Source organism: Euprymna scolopes, chromosome 42 (genome assembly GCF_053919585.1).
Source record: "Euprymna scolopes isolate OS-2025 chromosome 42, ASM5391958v1, whole genome shotgun sequence".
In the NCBI taxonomy this organism is placed as follows: domain Eukaryota; kingdom Metazoa; phylum Mollusca; class Cephalopoda; order Sepiida; family Sepiolidae; genus Euprymna; species Euprymna scolopes.
The window spans coordinates 36,706,896-36,722,734 of NC_136523.1; the positions used below are offsets into that span (position 1 = coordinate 36,706,896).

Consider the following 15,839-nt stretch of genomic DNA (forward strand, 5'->3'; position numbering starts at 1 on the left):
ATCTCCCCCCCCCCAACGTCTTCTTTATCTTTCTCCCCATTTACTCCTCCCTTTCCCAACCCCTTCTTTTTCCCTCCACATTCCTCCCGAACTGGACACACATTTCTCTCTAGTTGTGAATGTCACTATTACAAATTATTATTACTATATATATATATATATAGTCATCCACATACCATAGTTTTGCTGTATCACAGCTCATCAGTGCGGCTAGACAGGCAACTACCTGAAGCCAGGATTGAAACCCGGCTGCCCAAACAACGGTCAAGGCTTCTCACCACTACACTATTCAGCTGCTACTGTGTGGGTAGTGAATTAACGATGTTTTGACATTGTCCAAATGCTAAAGCTCGATTTGTTTACACAAAGAGCATCACTTAATGCGCTAATGGCAGTTTGTATATCACTTCCCAATATGCTCAACCCAAGATAGGGAGCCTTACAGTCATCCACATACAGTACTGTTTCACTGTATCACAGCTCATCAGTGCGACTATACAGGTAACTACCTCAAGCCGATTGCCCAAACGACAGTCCAAGGCTTCTAACCACTACGCTGTATAATAATAATTCGTAATAAATACTGATATATATATATATATATTTATATATATGTTGCTAATTATTATTATTATATATATTACTGTGTATGTGTATATATAAATTTTTAACAAATTTTATCATACAACATGTGCAAGAACATGCGATACCCTGCCCTCATCAGCCGCCAATCAGGGTGATAGCATCATTTCGGTAGCTTAAGGCGGTACTGCCACTACTGACGCTACCAAGCAGCTTTTGCCATTGGGCAAGGTATTTAAAAAAAAAAAAAAAAAAAAAAAAAACAGATCAACAAGGAGAAATTATAAAGTTTTAAGTCTTTTCGCTCTCAACCAAATTCAGCTTGACGCATATTGAGCTTTGTTCTTAAAACGATCCGAGGCAACTTCAGGATCGCGGCCCATAATTCCTATTTTTGTAAGAAACGAAATGACTGAATATCCTAGAAATCCATGACAACCAACCTCAACTTTTTCCACGCAGTCGGCACACAGTTTCATATCAGTTTTTCTTCCGTTTGTGTACCTCCTTCTAGTTTTCCTCCCAGGGGATTGTTAATTCCATAGGGACACTTTTCTTTGAATCGGACCATGCTACAATGTCTTGCCACTTTTCTGTTTGGATTATGTGGACTTGAAATTGTAGAGATGTCTTGAGATCCACAGAAATTTTCCAGTTATTGGTTCCACTCAGCAGCTTCACATTAGAAGTTTTTTTTCACAGTGCCTTCATCTTCTTTGTGAAACTGAACTATGGGTTTCGTTAACTGTAACAAGTTGAGGTTTTGTAATAAATAGTGAGATATATATATATTGCTAATTATTATTATTATTATATATATATTCCTGTGTATGTGTGTATATATAAATCTTTTACAAATTTTATTATACAACATGTGCAAGCACATGCAATATCCTGCCCTCATTAGCGCCCAATCAGGGTGATAACATCATTTTTTATTTTTTTTATTTTTTTTTTTTATTCAATTTTCACCCCAAACAAGGCACAGTGCCACTTTGAAGCAGGGGGCTACTATTAGGGAATTAATTAGCGGGGTCATTATGAAGGGAGATGAGTAGAAAGATGTTTGTTAACATTACACTTGAACTTCTGCATATCATTGCAGTTGGGAAAGCAGAATCCCGGAAGGGGGTTCCAAAGACCCGCAGTTCTGGGGAAGAAACTATTGGAGTAAAAGGCTTTCTTGCACCTAGGGATCTCTACTGTAAAGGGATGAGACTTAGTAGCTTGTCGGGTTTGTCGGGGGTAGTTACGTCGGGGAGGTAAAAGTGTTTGCAGTTCGTCAGAGCATTCACCATTAAAGTATTTGTAGAACAGGCAGAGGGATGCAACATCTCGTCGATGGGACAGAGGCTGAAGCCTAGATGACAGTTCAGGACCTATCAGGTTGGCGACTCTCTTTTGAACCCTGTCCAGGAGCGAGAGACACGCAGCTTGGTAGCTTAAGGCGGTACTGCCACTACTGATGCTACCAAGCAGCTTTTGCCATTGGGCAAGGTATTTAAAAAAAAAAAAAAAGAAAAAAAAAAAAAGACAGATCAACAAGGAGAAATTATAACGTCTGTTCATGCTGAAGTCTTTTCGCTCTCGACCAAATTCAGCTTGACGCATATTGAGCTTTGTTCTTAAAACGATCAGAGGCAACTTTAGGATTGCGGCCCATAAGTTGATGGTTTGTTGTCTCACATTGTGTTTTCCACAATTCCATAATTATTTCCTACACCTTGTTATGGTCATCTGAAGTGATTGTCGGCATGTAGCTATACATAAGAACAAATAATTAATAAAACGTGTTAAAAACACGTTAAGAAGAATTAAAAACATATTTAATTTTCAAAAAGGAAACACAAATCAAGCGGATTGTCCTTAATCCGCTGAGTTTTGAAAGAAATACTTTCCTTCTCATCAGAGGGTAGGAATTAGCAAAATCCGGAATCGGATTTTGCTTGCAAAGTATTTAATGAAACTACAAGTAAGCCATAGAGCTTATTTGGTAAAAATTAAAACTACTGAAGCAGAGGGAATGGGGAAAAAAAGAAAAATGATTTCACGTGAATAGATGGTTGGGTAAAGAGAAGAATATTCAATAATGGTAAAATCCAAGAAAATTTGGTTATAGTTCGGTATCCAGAAGTAAAAATCCAATATATATATATATATATATATATATATATATATATTTTGTGTACAGAAAGTTGTTAGATGAGACAGATCATTGGTACCGTCGGTTTCAAGCCCGATAATAATATATATTGATATATATATATATTATGGTTTTACTGATTACTGTATATATTACCTAGGTGTAGGGTTTGAGACTCCCAAAATTCGTACTCGAACTGTCTGCAAAGACACATAACACAGTAGTTAGAGTACTTGGAAAAATTAATTGTAAAAGTGATATTCTCCTGGAGGTTGAAGGTTCAATTCTCAGTTTGGGCGACCGAAAAAATACAATTGAATATGAATAACTTAGGATCTTTATCCATGGCTGACAAAACAAGAGCATAAAGTAAACAAAGAGTTCTGTTCAAAATTCTGTCCAAATTCCCGAGTTCAAAATTCTGTTCAAATTCCCGAGTTCAAAATTCTGTCCAAATTCCCGAGTTTAAAATTCTGTCCAAATTCCCGAGTTCAAAATTCTGTCCAAATTCCCGAGTTCAACAGAAACATTTGAGGTTTCATGTACTGAAACATTGTGAACTTGACAAACACAATGAGAACAGTATGTCGAGTTAAGTAATAACCTTTGTCAATTAATTGTGAAGCAAATAAAGAGAAATGACAAAAAAAGAAAGTGAAGCATGCATGGTCCCCCGTGAGGCATAAAAAATGTTCAGCATTTGCTGCCCCCCTCCCCCATTTAGCCCCAAAAGTCCCCAGGTTACGTCTAATCCTGGTGTAAATGAAAAACGGTGCAGTTTTAGGCCTTAACATAATCAAATTTGAGTTCTGCACCATGCAAAAAAAGAAATAACTAAGTTCATCATTACCCCCCCACCCCACCTCATTTACCCCCAAAAGTCCACAAGGCCTTAACATATTAAAATTTGAGTTCAGTATCATACAAAACTGCTAAATAGACATACACAGAAAACTTTGGACAAATAAGTAGTTCCCAAAATGGAGTGTTTTTATTAGCCCTAAAAGAGCCCCTGAGGCACACCCAAGAGTTATCGCGACGTATAGACAAACAAATTATATAGAAATCAGAAAGTTAAAACTTAAGAAAGTTTTATAAAAATCCAAGGCATCAATTGTTTTTAATAAGCACAAAAGTATCAATTTTAACCCGAAAGACACCTCTAGGGGAAAAACCAGAGTTTTCCCGGAAAATCTGTTCTGTTACTTTTTTACTCATATCATGTTTAATGTTTGTGCAACATTTTTTAAAATTGCAAAGTGTAGTTATTGAGAAAAATGCGGACAGATGAATGGAAATGGTAAAGAACTCTTACGTGTTCCGAACGCCATAAGTCGGGGACAGCAAAAGACTCCAGCAAATCACCACCACAGACTAACTTAAGTAAAATGGATTCAGTATTTCTGTTCTCGTTGTCTGCAAATTTAAAAACACAGAAGAGCATGAGAAGTGCAACAACATTATAGACTTTTCTGATTTCGGTAAATCTCAAATAGACGAATAATTCTAACGAGGTTTTCATTTAATCTGAATATTTGACAATGAAATTCAAACTAAAGTATATTCAACAAACAGACGAACAAACAAGCCTCTCATGAAGAAGCATTAAAAAAAAAAAAAAGTTATAAATAATAAAGCAAAGACTGTTGGACACTTATTAGCAAAACATGGTGGGCAAGTTAGTTATAGAATAAAGTGTATTTAGATCTAATCAGCAAAGAGGAGATAACTCGATTATTAATACCATCTCATATTAATTTATTTTTATTTCGGACTATTAGTCTCATCTTTATTAGTTGTTGTTTTTCATCTTTTATTGGTTTGTTTATTCACAACGTTTCAGCCAACTATTCCTCAGGCCTTCGTCAGGTGGTAACCGCAACGGATAGGAACTTCGAATCTCCTAACTGCATTCTCAGCCATCACTGCCATCCGTTACCACCTGATGAAGGCCAGAGGAATAGTTGGCTGAAACGTTGTGAATAAACAAAACCAATAAAAGACCAAAAAACAACAACTAATAAAGATGAGAATAATAATCCGAAATAAAAATAATATATACAAAGCTCATCTCAAAAATGAATTCCAATTAAGGAATAATATAAATACCATCTCAATTAACAACTTTTCCCTGTCGATTGAATTTTCCCCGTTTCTGCATACTGATCGCCAACTAGATACTCTTTAAACAGCCCAATCGGCAAAGGGGAGATAACTCAATTGACTATCACTGCCATCTAAATTAACTCTTTTCCAATAAATTGAGTTATCTCCCTTTTTGCATATCCACTGCTCGCCAGTCATACAGCTTTAGACTCTATAAACAGCCAATCTGCAAAGGGGAGATAACTATTGCCAGTTAATGCCATTTGATTAAAATATCCTTTAAACTATTTATAGAATAAAGACTATTGGCCATTCATGAGTGCAACTTGGTGAATAAGTCAGTTCATTTGTATTCAATATTGTTGAATCGTATTTTAAAGAAGAAGAATTTGTATCAAGTTGCAATTATTTAGGATATCATGTATGAGTGGGGAGATCACGTAGTCATGTCCGTATCTGGTAGCCAAGTAACATACACTTTTACCAGTATCGATTAATGTTAAAGTGATGTATATTTGGAGCTTATTATTGAAAGACAAGAGTTAGACACCAGGGTCGTTTTTTTAGTGTGGAGAAAAGATACAAAAATAAAAATTGTCTCAGTCGTGAAGGATTTCTCCTCCACTGAAAGAGAACAAGAAATGGAAGTGCCGCATCCGAAGAACAGATACTACACTTTGATCTCGGCCAAAAGGCCAAGTATGACTACCAGTTAGAGTAATACAGCTTTAGATTCTTTTCGGGTAATTTGCAAAGGGAGATAACTATTGCCAGTTAATGCCATTTCAATTAACATATACTTTAAACTAGTGTACATCCTACTTATTTTTAGAAATACTCCTTCAATATAATTTGCGAAGACAAATAAATTTATAAAATATAAATAAAATAAAAAAAATAAAATTAGCAAAGTGCAGTCGGGCATTGTCATGGAGGAGAGTTAGGCTTTTTCTGTTGTCTAATGCTGGGTATTGTTATCGAAGTTTCTGATGCATTTCATCAATTTGTTGACAGTACTTCACCGCCGTAATGATTCCGCCTGCATTCAAAATACTGTAATGGATGGGACCAGTCACAAACTACCAAACGGTCAGCATGACCCTCTTTTGGTGAAACTCTGGCTTCGGGAAGTGTCGTGGAGCTTCATCGGCGCCTAATCCCTGATCTGAGTGTCACCAATTGTTGTAAAAGTAGAGTTCCAAAATCTAAGATTCTGATTGCATAAGGGCCCTGTCGGTGGGGCATTAGAATACGCCGACTGACCCCCTGCAGAGGGTAAAAGTCCCTCAATGGGGGTCCTGGATATGACCTTAAACTATATCCAGTGGTGAGGCCCCAGCTTGTAGGCTTTGGGGAGTGTGGAGACAGCCTTTAATTACCATTGCTCCGAGGTCCACTCTGACCCGGAGTGGTAGTACCTGTTTGGGTCCCAACTATGGGTTAAATAGAAATCGACGTGAAAACAACAAATATATTCTATTAAAAAGATTTTTCTTCAAAATCTTTGCATTCGGCATTAAATAACCCGAAAAGGGTTGATATGCCGTAAACCAAAAACAACCAACCAACCAACCTTACCTTTCTTGAATCTCTTATGCCACTCAAAACCTGGTTGCATAAGTGTTAGAAATAAATATATTCTTGCAATATAATTTAAAAAGGGGGGATAACTATTGCCAATTAATGCCATTTCAAATGATATATCCTTTAAACTAGTGTACATCCTATTTATTGTCAGAAATAAATATATTCTTACACTTTTCAAAGTCAAATGAAATTATAAAATATAAATAAAATATAACAATTTATCAATGTTGATGAATAACTAAACGGACGTTTTATATTGGTTAAAATTAAAAGCTGTCTTTTGATCTTGTATTAAGAAAAAGTGGTAAAGTGGAGAGTATGAAAGCGACGAATCATTGACAGTCATTCTGGATTATCTGCCCTTTCCGCTAGTAGAACTCTTTTGAAAATGGAGACAAAGAAATATTCGGGCAGGTGCCTTTTTGTGGCAGAACCAATTTCAACATTTGCGAAAGGTTAGTATTGCAATAAGTTTCTTTTTTTTTTTTTTTTTTGTTTTTGGTGCTTGTGTATTTTTAGAATATGATTTAAAAAGCCATTCTTAACATGGTGCTTTGTAACTATACTGTTATACTGTTATAAGGAACCGTGCTTAGATAATATTATTTAGAAAGCCAATCTTAACATGGGGAGGGGTAAGTGCTTTGTAACTATACTGTTATAAGGAACCGTGCTTAGATAATAATATTATTTAGAAAGCCAATCATTAAGAAATTTGATTATAATGGGAAGTAACTGGAATAATAATAAAGGGTTGAGTTCGAGACTCCTAACAAACGGTTCCTCAGTTCATTACAAAACACCTGATGAAGGCCGGAGGGCAAAACGGCCGAAACGTAACTATAACAACCAAGGTGAGGAAGTCAGTCCGACAATCTCAATCAATTTGTGCTTATGTTAATTTTTATGAATAATTAAAAGGACGTTTTTATTGGTTAAATTAAAAGGTGTGTTTGCGCTCATATTAAATAAGCAGACTTTTTTTTTTAAGTCAATCTGAAATCTTCTTTCAACACAAAAAAACTTTTTTAAAACTCTTTCTAAAGGAAGACGGTACTTTAAAAATGCGTCACTATAAACGTTTTTGAAAATGAAGAACTTTGAAAAAAACTATTTTTCGAAAGAAAAGAAAAAAAAAAGACTAAACCTAAGTGTTTGTATAATAGTACTTCATTTGAATATATATATATATATATGATTAGTTTTTTTTTTTTTTTTGGAAAAAGAATTCCAGCAGAGTGCTCAATTAAAAGGAAAATCCAACATGTAAGAGCGTATTTATATTTTGTGTACAGAAAGTTGTTAGTTGAGACAGATCATTGGTACCGTCGGTTTCAAGCCCGATAATAAGGTCCGTTTAAGGTATCCTTATCAAGCTCTCTTCAGCCAATATTCGTCTCTCTCAGTAATTCCAAAAAAGTAAAAATTTTAAAAAAAGAGGAGTACAAATTAAAAAAAAGTATATAAAATTAAAAAAAAAAAAAGTATAAAATTGAAAATAAAAGATGAGACGAATATTGGCTGAAGAGAGCTGGATAAGGATACCTTAAACGGGCCTTATTATCGGGCTTGAAACCGACGGTACCAATGATCTGTCTCAACTAAGAACTTTCTGTACACAAAATATAAATACGCTCTTAGAATACAGTTACAACTACAGTAACACGCAACAAAACTGGTAAACTATTTACAACTTAAGCTCATCACTTTATCAGTAATTCCAAAAAAGTAAAAATTTAAAAAAAAAAAAAGAGTATAAAATTAAAAAAAAAAAGTATAAAATTTTTTTTAAAAAAGTAGAAATTTAAAAAAAAAGAGTATAAAATTAAAAAAAAAAGAGTATAAAATTAAAAAAAAAGGAGTATAAAATTAAAAAAAAAGGAGTATAAAATTTAAAAAAAAAAAGGAGTATAAAATTAAAAAAAAAGAGAAGTATAAAATTAAAAAAAAAAGAGGAGTATAAAATTAAAAAAAAAGACTATAAAATTAAAAAAAAAGAGGAGTATAAAATTAAAAAAAAGAGGAGTATAAAATTAAAAAAAAGAGGAGTATAAAATTAAAAAAAAAGAGGAGTATAAAATTAAAAAAAAGAGGAGTACAAAATTAAAAAAAAAGAGGAGTATAAAATTAAAAAAAAAGAGAAGTATAAAATTAAAAAAAAAAGAGAAGTATAAAATTTAAAAAAAAAGAGGAGTATAAAATTTAAAAAAAAGAGGAGTATAAAATTAAAAAAAAAGAGGAGTATAAAATTAAAAAAAAAGAGGAGTATAAAATTAAAAAAAAAGAGAAGTATAAAATTTAAAAAAAAAGAGGAGTATAAAATTAAAAAAAAAGAGGAGTATAAAATTAAAAAAAAAGGAGTATAAAATTTAAAAAAAAAAAGAGGAGTATAAAATTTAAAAAAAAAGAGGAGTATAAAATTAAAAAAAAAGAGGAGTATAAAATTTAAAAAAAAGAGTATAAAATTAAAAAAAAGAGGAGATTAAAATTTAAAAAAAAAGAGGAGTATAAAATTAAAAAAAAAGAGGAGTATAAAATTAAAAAAAAAGAGGAGTATAAAATTTAAAAAAAAAGAGGAGTATAAAATTAAAAAAAAAGAGGAGTATAAAATTTAAAAAAAAAGAGGAGTATAAAATTAAAAAAAAAGAGTATAAAATTAAAAAAAAGAGGAGTATAAAATTTAAAAAAAAGAGAAGTATAAAATTAAAAAAAAAGAGAAGTATAAAATTTAAAAAAAAAGAGGAGTATAAAATTAAAAAAAAAAGAGGAGTATAAAATTAAAAAAAAAGGAGTATAAAATTTAAAAAAAAAAGAGTATAAAATTTAAAAAAAAAGAGAAGTATAAAATTAAAAAAAAAGAGGAGTATAAAATTAAAAAAAAAAGAGGAGTATAAAATTAAAAAAAAAAAGAGGAGTATAAAATTTAAAAAAAAAAGAGGAGTATAAAATTTAAAAAAAAGGAGTATAAAATTAAAAAAAAAAGAGGAGTATAAAATTTAAAAAAAAAGAGAAGTATAAAATTAAAAAAAAAGTATAAAATTAAAAAAAAAAAAGAGGAGTATAAAATTAAAAAAAAAGAGGAGTATAAAATTTAAAAAAAAAGAGGAGTATAAAATTAAAAAAAAAAGAGGAGTATAAAATTAAAAAAAAAAGAGGAGTATAAAATTAAAAAAAAAAGAGGAGTATAAAATTTAAAAAAAAGAGGAGTATAAAATTTAAAAAAAAGAGGAGTATAAAAATAAAAAAAAAGAGGAGTATAAAATTTAAAAAAAAAGAGGAGTATAAAATTAAAAAAAAAGAGGAGTATAAAATTTAAAAAAAAGAGGAGTATAAAATTAAAAAAAAAGAGGAGTATAAAATTTTAAAAAAAAGAGGAGTATAAAATTAAAAAAAAAGAGGAGTATAAAATTTAAAAAAAAAGAGGAGTATAAAATTAAAAAAAAAGAGTATAAAATTAAAAAAAAAGAGGAGTATAAAATTAAAAAAAAAGAGAAGTATAAAATTAAAAAAAAGAGAAGTATAAAATTTAAAAAAAAAGAGAAGTATAAAATTTAAAAAAAAAAGAGGAGTATAAAATTTAAAAAAAAAGAGGAGTATAAAATTAAAAAAAAAGGAGTATAAAATTTAAAAAAAAAAGAGTATAAAATTTAAAAAAAAAGAGAAGTATAAAATTTAAAAAAAAGAGGAGTATAAAATTAAAAAAAAAAGAGTATAAAATTAAAAAAAAAAAAGAGGAGTATAAAATTTAAAAAAAAAAGAGGAGTATAAAATTAAAAAAAAAGGAGTATAAAATTAAAAAAAAAAGAGGAGTATAAAATTTAAAAAAAAGAGAAGTATAAAATTAAAAAAAAAGAAGTATAAAATTAAAAAAAAAAAGAGGAGTATAAAATTTAAAAAAAAAGAGGAGTATAAAATTAAAAAAAAAAGAGGAGTATAAAATTAAAAAAAAAAGAGGAGTATAAAATTAAAAAAAAAAGAGGAGTATAAAATTAAAAAAAAAAGAGGAGTATAAAATTAAAAAAAAGGAGTATAAAATTAAAAAAAAAAAGAGAAGTATAAAATTAAAAAAAAAAGAGGAGTATAAAATTAAAAAAAAAAGAGGAGTATAAAATTAAAAAAAAAGGAGTATAAAATTAAAAAAAAAAGAGGAGTATAAAATTTAAAAAAAAAAAAAAAGAGGAGTATAAATTAAAAAAGTATATAAAATTTAAAAAAAAGAAAGAAAGAGTATAAAATTAAAAATAAAAGATGAGTAACATTATTGGAGTAAAATAAATAAGAATACAAAGGAGGAGGAGGAGGAGGAGGAGGAGGCGCGATAAAGAGAAAGAAAAAGCAGACACAAAATATAAAAATTATTTCACGTATTTCAGACAACAAATCAAGTTTCCAGTTTACCCAGCGAGCATTTCTGTCTCTTCTTCAAAGGTGTCGAGAAATTGAGATTCTTTTCTCCGTTGAGTCGATTAAAATGGTACAAAAGAACATTTCGGGTTTCGGTCCAGCAATTCTGTTCGGATTCCCATTTATCTAAGCTGCAAGCGAAACAAAGTAGAAACGACAAAAAATGAATTTTAAAAATCAATAAAGCAACGGCAAGTATCTTGTCGAACTCGGGAATCTAGACCGAATTTAGAACGGAACCCTTTATTTACTTCATGACTGGATAGAGGTCCTAAGTAATTCGCAATTGTATTTTTAAGTCGCCCGCACTAAGGATTGAACCTTCAACCTTCAAGAAAAGGTCACTTTCGCAATTGATTTTTCCAAGTACTCCAAGTACTGCGCCACGTGTCCTTGAAGGTTGACGGTTCAATTCTCATTGTGGGCAACCAAAAAATACAATTGCAAATTACTTAGGACCTCTATCCAGTCATGGTTGACGGGACAAGAACATGCTACCTTGTGAAGTAAATAAAGGGTTCCATTCAAAATTCCATCCAAACTCTCGAATTCAAAGAATCCAAATAATATGAATAACCAATCTTTATCTCAAAAAGGAAGAAAAAGAAAACCTGTTCCGCAATATATCCCGCATAAACGAGGAAGTCAAAACTTTATTCCAAGAAAATTCAATTTTACACAACAAATGGCAGCATCTTATTTTAAGCGATATCATGTTAACTATTGTTTTTTTGTTTTTTTTTTTTTACTTGGAAGTCACCACTTATGAAGGCCCAAAGGCCACTCGAGGATAAGGATCAATGAATGCAAGATGGAAGTGTACTAATCGTTAATGGTGTAAATTGGGCAGAACTTGGATTTTTTAAGGGGACGGTTCAACAAGAACTTGTTTACATTGGACTTGAAGACTACCATGTTGTAATCGGCTGGGAAGCAGACCAGTGGAACAAAGCTCCAATAGGCAGGCAGTTTTAGGAAAGAAGCTTTGTGTTCATGGAACCTGTGTTTAGATTTAGGCGCAGATAGAGAGTGGGAGAAATTGTTGATAGTGGTTGTAGCTAGACAAGTGTTTGGGGGTAAGGCAAAGAAAGGAGGTTGGGTTAGTGATTAGACAAATAAAAATGTTCAGGGCTACGAAAGGAAGGAAGGTTGGCGTTAGGATTAGGCAAAGAAGGAGAAACATGGAACTGCACGCCTGTGGAATTGTCTTCCGTTTTCCTGCTTTCCGGCCGACTACAATATGGTTGTGTTCAAGTCTAACGTAAATAAGTTCTTGATGAGCCGTTCCATATAAGTTATCAAATTTACCAAATTTTCATTACTAATGATTACTATATTTTCCAATATCTACTGTACACTCTTTAACCCTTATCCTTGAGTGGCCTCTTGGCCTTGATAATGTGGTGATGCCTATGTAAAAAAAAAAAAAAAAAAAAAAAAAAGACGTGGGAAGATAATATCTGAGAGTGGACAGGACCGGCACCGAGTAGCACGCTTGGGAAGGTAGAAGATCGGAAAGGTCATCTTTAAAAACTCAACAGTCATTCAAATGGTTGACAGGACAAGAACATGCTACAGTCATTCAAATAACAGGACTGAAGAGGAAACTGCAATAAGTGCAAAAACATGTCGGCGCATCTTGAAGGATTCAACTGCTGAATAATAGAAAAAAAAAAAAAAAAAAAATGGCGACGCTCAGTTAGCTATATCCTCAACAATAGCATAAACTAACGTGAATTTTAACCGATCGTATGCAAATTAGATGCTGTTGCTTTGAATAAAAAGCCTGATTTTCAGACATTGAACACCATATGGATTTTGGAGAAGCAAGCTGTGACAGTGTTATAAGCGGAAATAAAGGGAAATAACTCTAAAAGGACCAGATTGTCTCCCCTGTGCAGACCGAGAGATAGACAAAGCAAGATGGCAAACTGACATTAAAAACAATATTTGCTTTTTTGTAAAGCTATCATTTTTTATTTTTTTTTTTATTTGTTAATAGTTTGGATGCTCATGCAAAGTGTCCGCGCTAATTTTTACGACAAAGCAACTAATGACATCATTCCTATGAAAACAACTGACAGCATTTTGCCCAGTTTTTGAAGTAGTGAGCTGTGACAGAAGTGTATTGGATTTAACCCTGTTGTTAGTTGAATGTGCAGAATAGTTAACAATAATTCAATTACAGAGACAACGATAGCGGAGGAGGAGGAGGAGAAGGAGGGGATATGCGGTCTACTGGGTGCAATTTCAGTTTCAGTAAGAACTGTGTTCTGCTGACTTACGTAATCCAATCGGAGGTCTGTAAAGATTTTTCAATCATTTTACAACGGTGTGTGCTACTGACCAAATCCTGAAAAATACAAAATAAAACAGAAAAAAAAATTATCTTTTAAATTTTAGTTTTCAGTGTTGCATCACTCTCAGTCTCCTGTGGTTCTTTTTTTTTTTTTTTTTATTAATCCATTAAGGTGATGAATGAAACTAAGATTTAACAAGAGAAGTGTGCATGGTCCCTACCGAGTGCACAGTGAACGAGGCATAAAAAAATTAGCATTACAACTTGATTTTTTTTCTTTTTAGATAATTGTTATTTCATCGAATTGCATGAAAAGAGTTATGTAAAAGCTGCTTAAAACCGTTTGAATTATGCAAATATCATCAGTAGTTCAAAAGTTATGAGAATTGTAAGTGCCAAAATTTATGTTTTTCCATGGACATTTTTTTTTTTTTTTTTTTTTAGAAAAACTTGGCTAAATTACGGACCTCAACATTTCTAGAAATTCGGTAATTTCGCCACCATTTATTTATTTTTCAAGCTATTCTCATGAAACTTGGCACTTATGTAAAATTGTGTGCTCTTTCTGATTATGCAGTCAAATCTGATGTATCTTTTTACCATAAGCCATGAATTATAAATTAAGATGTACAAATTTCAATTTTTTTTTTAAACTGGTGCATGGTATCATACAGTGGATGTCTATTCATGAACAAAACTAAGTATTATAGTAGTATTTAAATATAGTTTTATTGAGAGTAGGTATTTACCTGCCCCCCCCCCCCCCCACTAAAAGAGAGCTTAATCTTGGGTGTAGCCATTGAATGCCTAAAGAGCATTCATGGCCGGTATTTACTACTCCCCTCAAAGAAGAGAAAAAAATTGAGTAGATATGAATTAATCTCAGAAATGAATCAAAGAAAGTTTTTCATATACATTTTGGATTTCTGCAAATGGAAATCCCCACAGTCGACCAGAACTTATGCATTTTGGGACAAGTCCAATTTTCAATTTTGTAAATTTTCTATATCTGGCTCAAAATATAGTCCTATTTTCTGAAATGCAATCATAAATCGTACTCTACGTGAATCCTTGATGTAGCTTTCACAATACCAAGAATCCTGATAAGCAACAATTCGCCAGTTGATGGTAATTTTTGTCATTTCTATTCTGATGTTTTACCGAAAATTCAACTTTGTAAACTAAGAAATAAAACGGTAATTTATTTTACCTTGTTTCCACCTTAACATTTAAAATGATTACTTTTATAGATTTTGGGGTATACTGAAAACGAATATCGCATATTAAATTTTCTGTAAATAAATCGTTTTCCGGATATTAAGCAATGTCATTTCTTATGTTATCGCTGGTGACCATCTTGGTACGTGCGAACGCGCAAACGCAACCCCAAGAAACTATGCGGAAACGTGTGTACCAAGATGGCCAACAGCAATCATGTAAGGAATGACATTGCTTAATATCCGGAAAGCTACTTATTTGCGGAAAATTTAAATGAGATATTCGTTTTCAGCATACCCGAAAACCTTAAGAGGTAGTTGTTTTAAAGAAAAATGCTAAGGTGGAAAAAAGGTAAAAATTTACAAAATGCAACACAATGAATTTTTTTATGAAACTGCCTAATTATTATTATTGTTTTTTGTTATTTAGATATCTTCAGTAAAAAAAAAAAAAAAAAAAAAAAAAAAAAAAAAACCCAAGAAAGGGTTTTGTTTTACAGATTCAAAAAAATGGTCTTGACAATGAGTTCAAAATAAAAAGAATTATACAAAATACTAATAGAAACCCAGCCAATAAATGTCACATGGACATTTATTGGTTGGGTCACAAGAGAGACTGATCTGGAAACCAAAGTTTTATTATTTTTCAGACTGCATCAGTCACCGTGATTACACCGTAATTACAACAGCCTCTGCAGGTTCTTTTAACAAAGTACAAAATTACCTGCCAAGAAGCTGCTAAGATGATGAGGGTCTTTATTGATACAGGTGTTCAAGACAGCATTTCTTTCTTGTTATAGCCGTACCTGCGCAAGTGTACCTTAGTGCGTTAGTCAACCATAGCTTCTTTGAAGTTTACCTCTGTCCTAAACCAAACTCATTTTTTTTTATACAAAGGAGCCACCACTTATCAAGGCCCGGAAGCAACCCAAGGATAAGGGTTAATAAGTGTACAGTGGTCAAGAGGAACATGTCATCATAAATGTTAGTAGTGGCATTTTGTTAAATTGGATTAGATAAAGGGATGGCTCATCAAGAATTTGTTTACGTTGGACTTGAATACGACCATATAGTAGTCAGTTGGAAAGTAGGAAAACGGAACAGAGTTTCACAGTCGTGCAGTCTAAGAAAGAAGCTTTGTTCATAGAATCTTCATTTAGGTTTAGGTACAGATAAAGAGTGAATGAAATTATTGATAGTGGTTTCAGCTAGACGAGTGTTTTTCGTGAAAGTCAGGCAAGGTGGGGACCATAGATTGGAGTTCAGATGAACACTTGTCATGAAAATAATGATAAAGCAGAGACAGGCTTGGAACATCTCTTCTGTGGGGAAGAGGTTGCAGAGAAGAGAAAAAAGGGCATCCCCCACTAGATTACAAAGTCTATTTTGAACTCTGTCAACGCAGGATAAGCTGCTTCTAGAACCTCCTGCCCAGATGTGGCAACAGTATTCCAATCTTTTGATTATTTATCCAAATCATCAAAATGTTGCAGTTCTTTAT

The 15,839-nt window shown here is 32.1% G+C and overlaps 1 protein-coding gene across 2 annotated transcripts in view; it reads right to left on the minus strand.

Annotated features, from left to right (window-relative positions):
• LOC145267020 (nicotinamide/nicotinic acid mononucleotide adenylyltransferase 1-like) overlaps window positions 1–15,839 on the minus strand; it is a 74,301-nt gene that overhangs the window by 34,142 nt on the left and 24,320 nt on the right. For both annotated transcript variants that reach the window (XM_080122938.1, XM_080122937.1), the window contains exons 3-5: window positions 13,108–13,175; window positions 10,817–10,953; window positions 4,041–4,141 (exon numbers count right to left, since the gene is read on the minus strand). In XM_080122938.1, coding sequence (XP_079979064.1) covers window positions 4,041–4,141; window positions 10,817–10,953; window positions 13,108–13,175 — 306 coding nt within the window. The remainder of the gene's footprint in view (window positions 1–4,040; window positions 4,142–10,816; window positions 10,954–13,107; window positions 13,176–15,839) is intronic.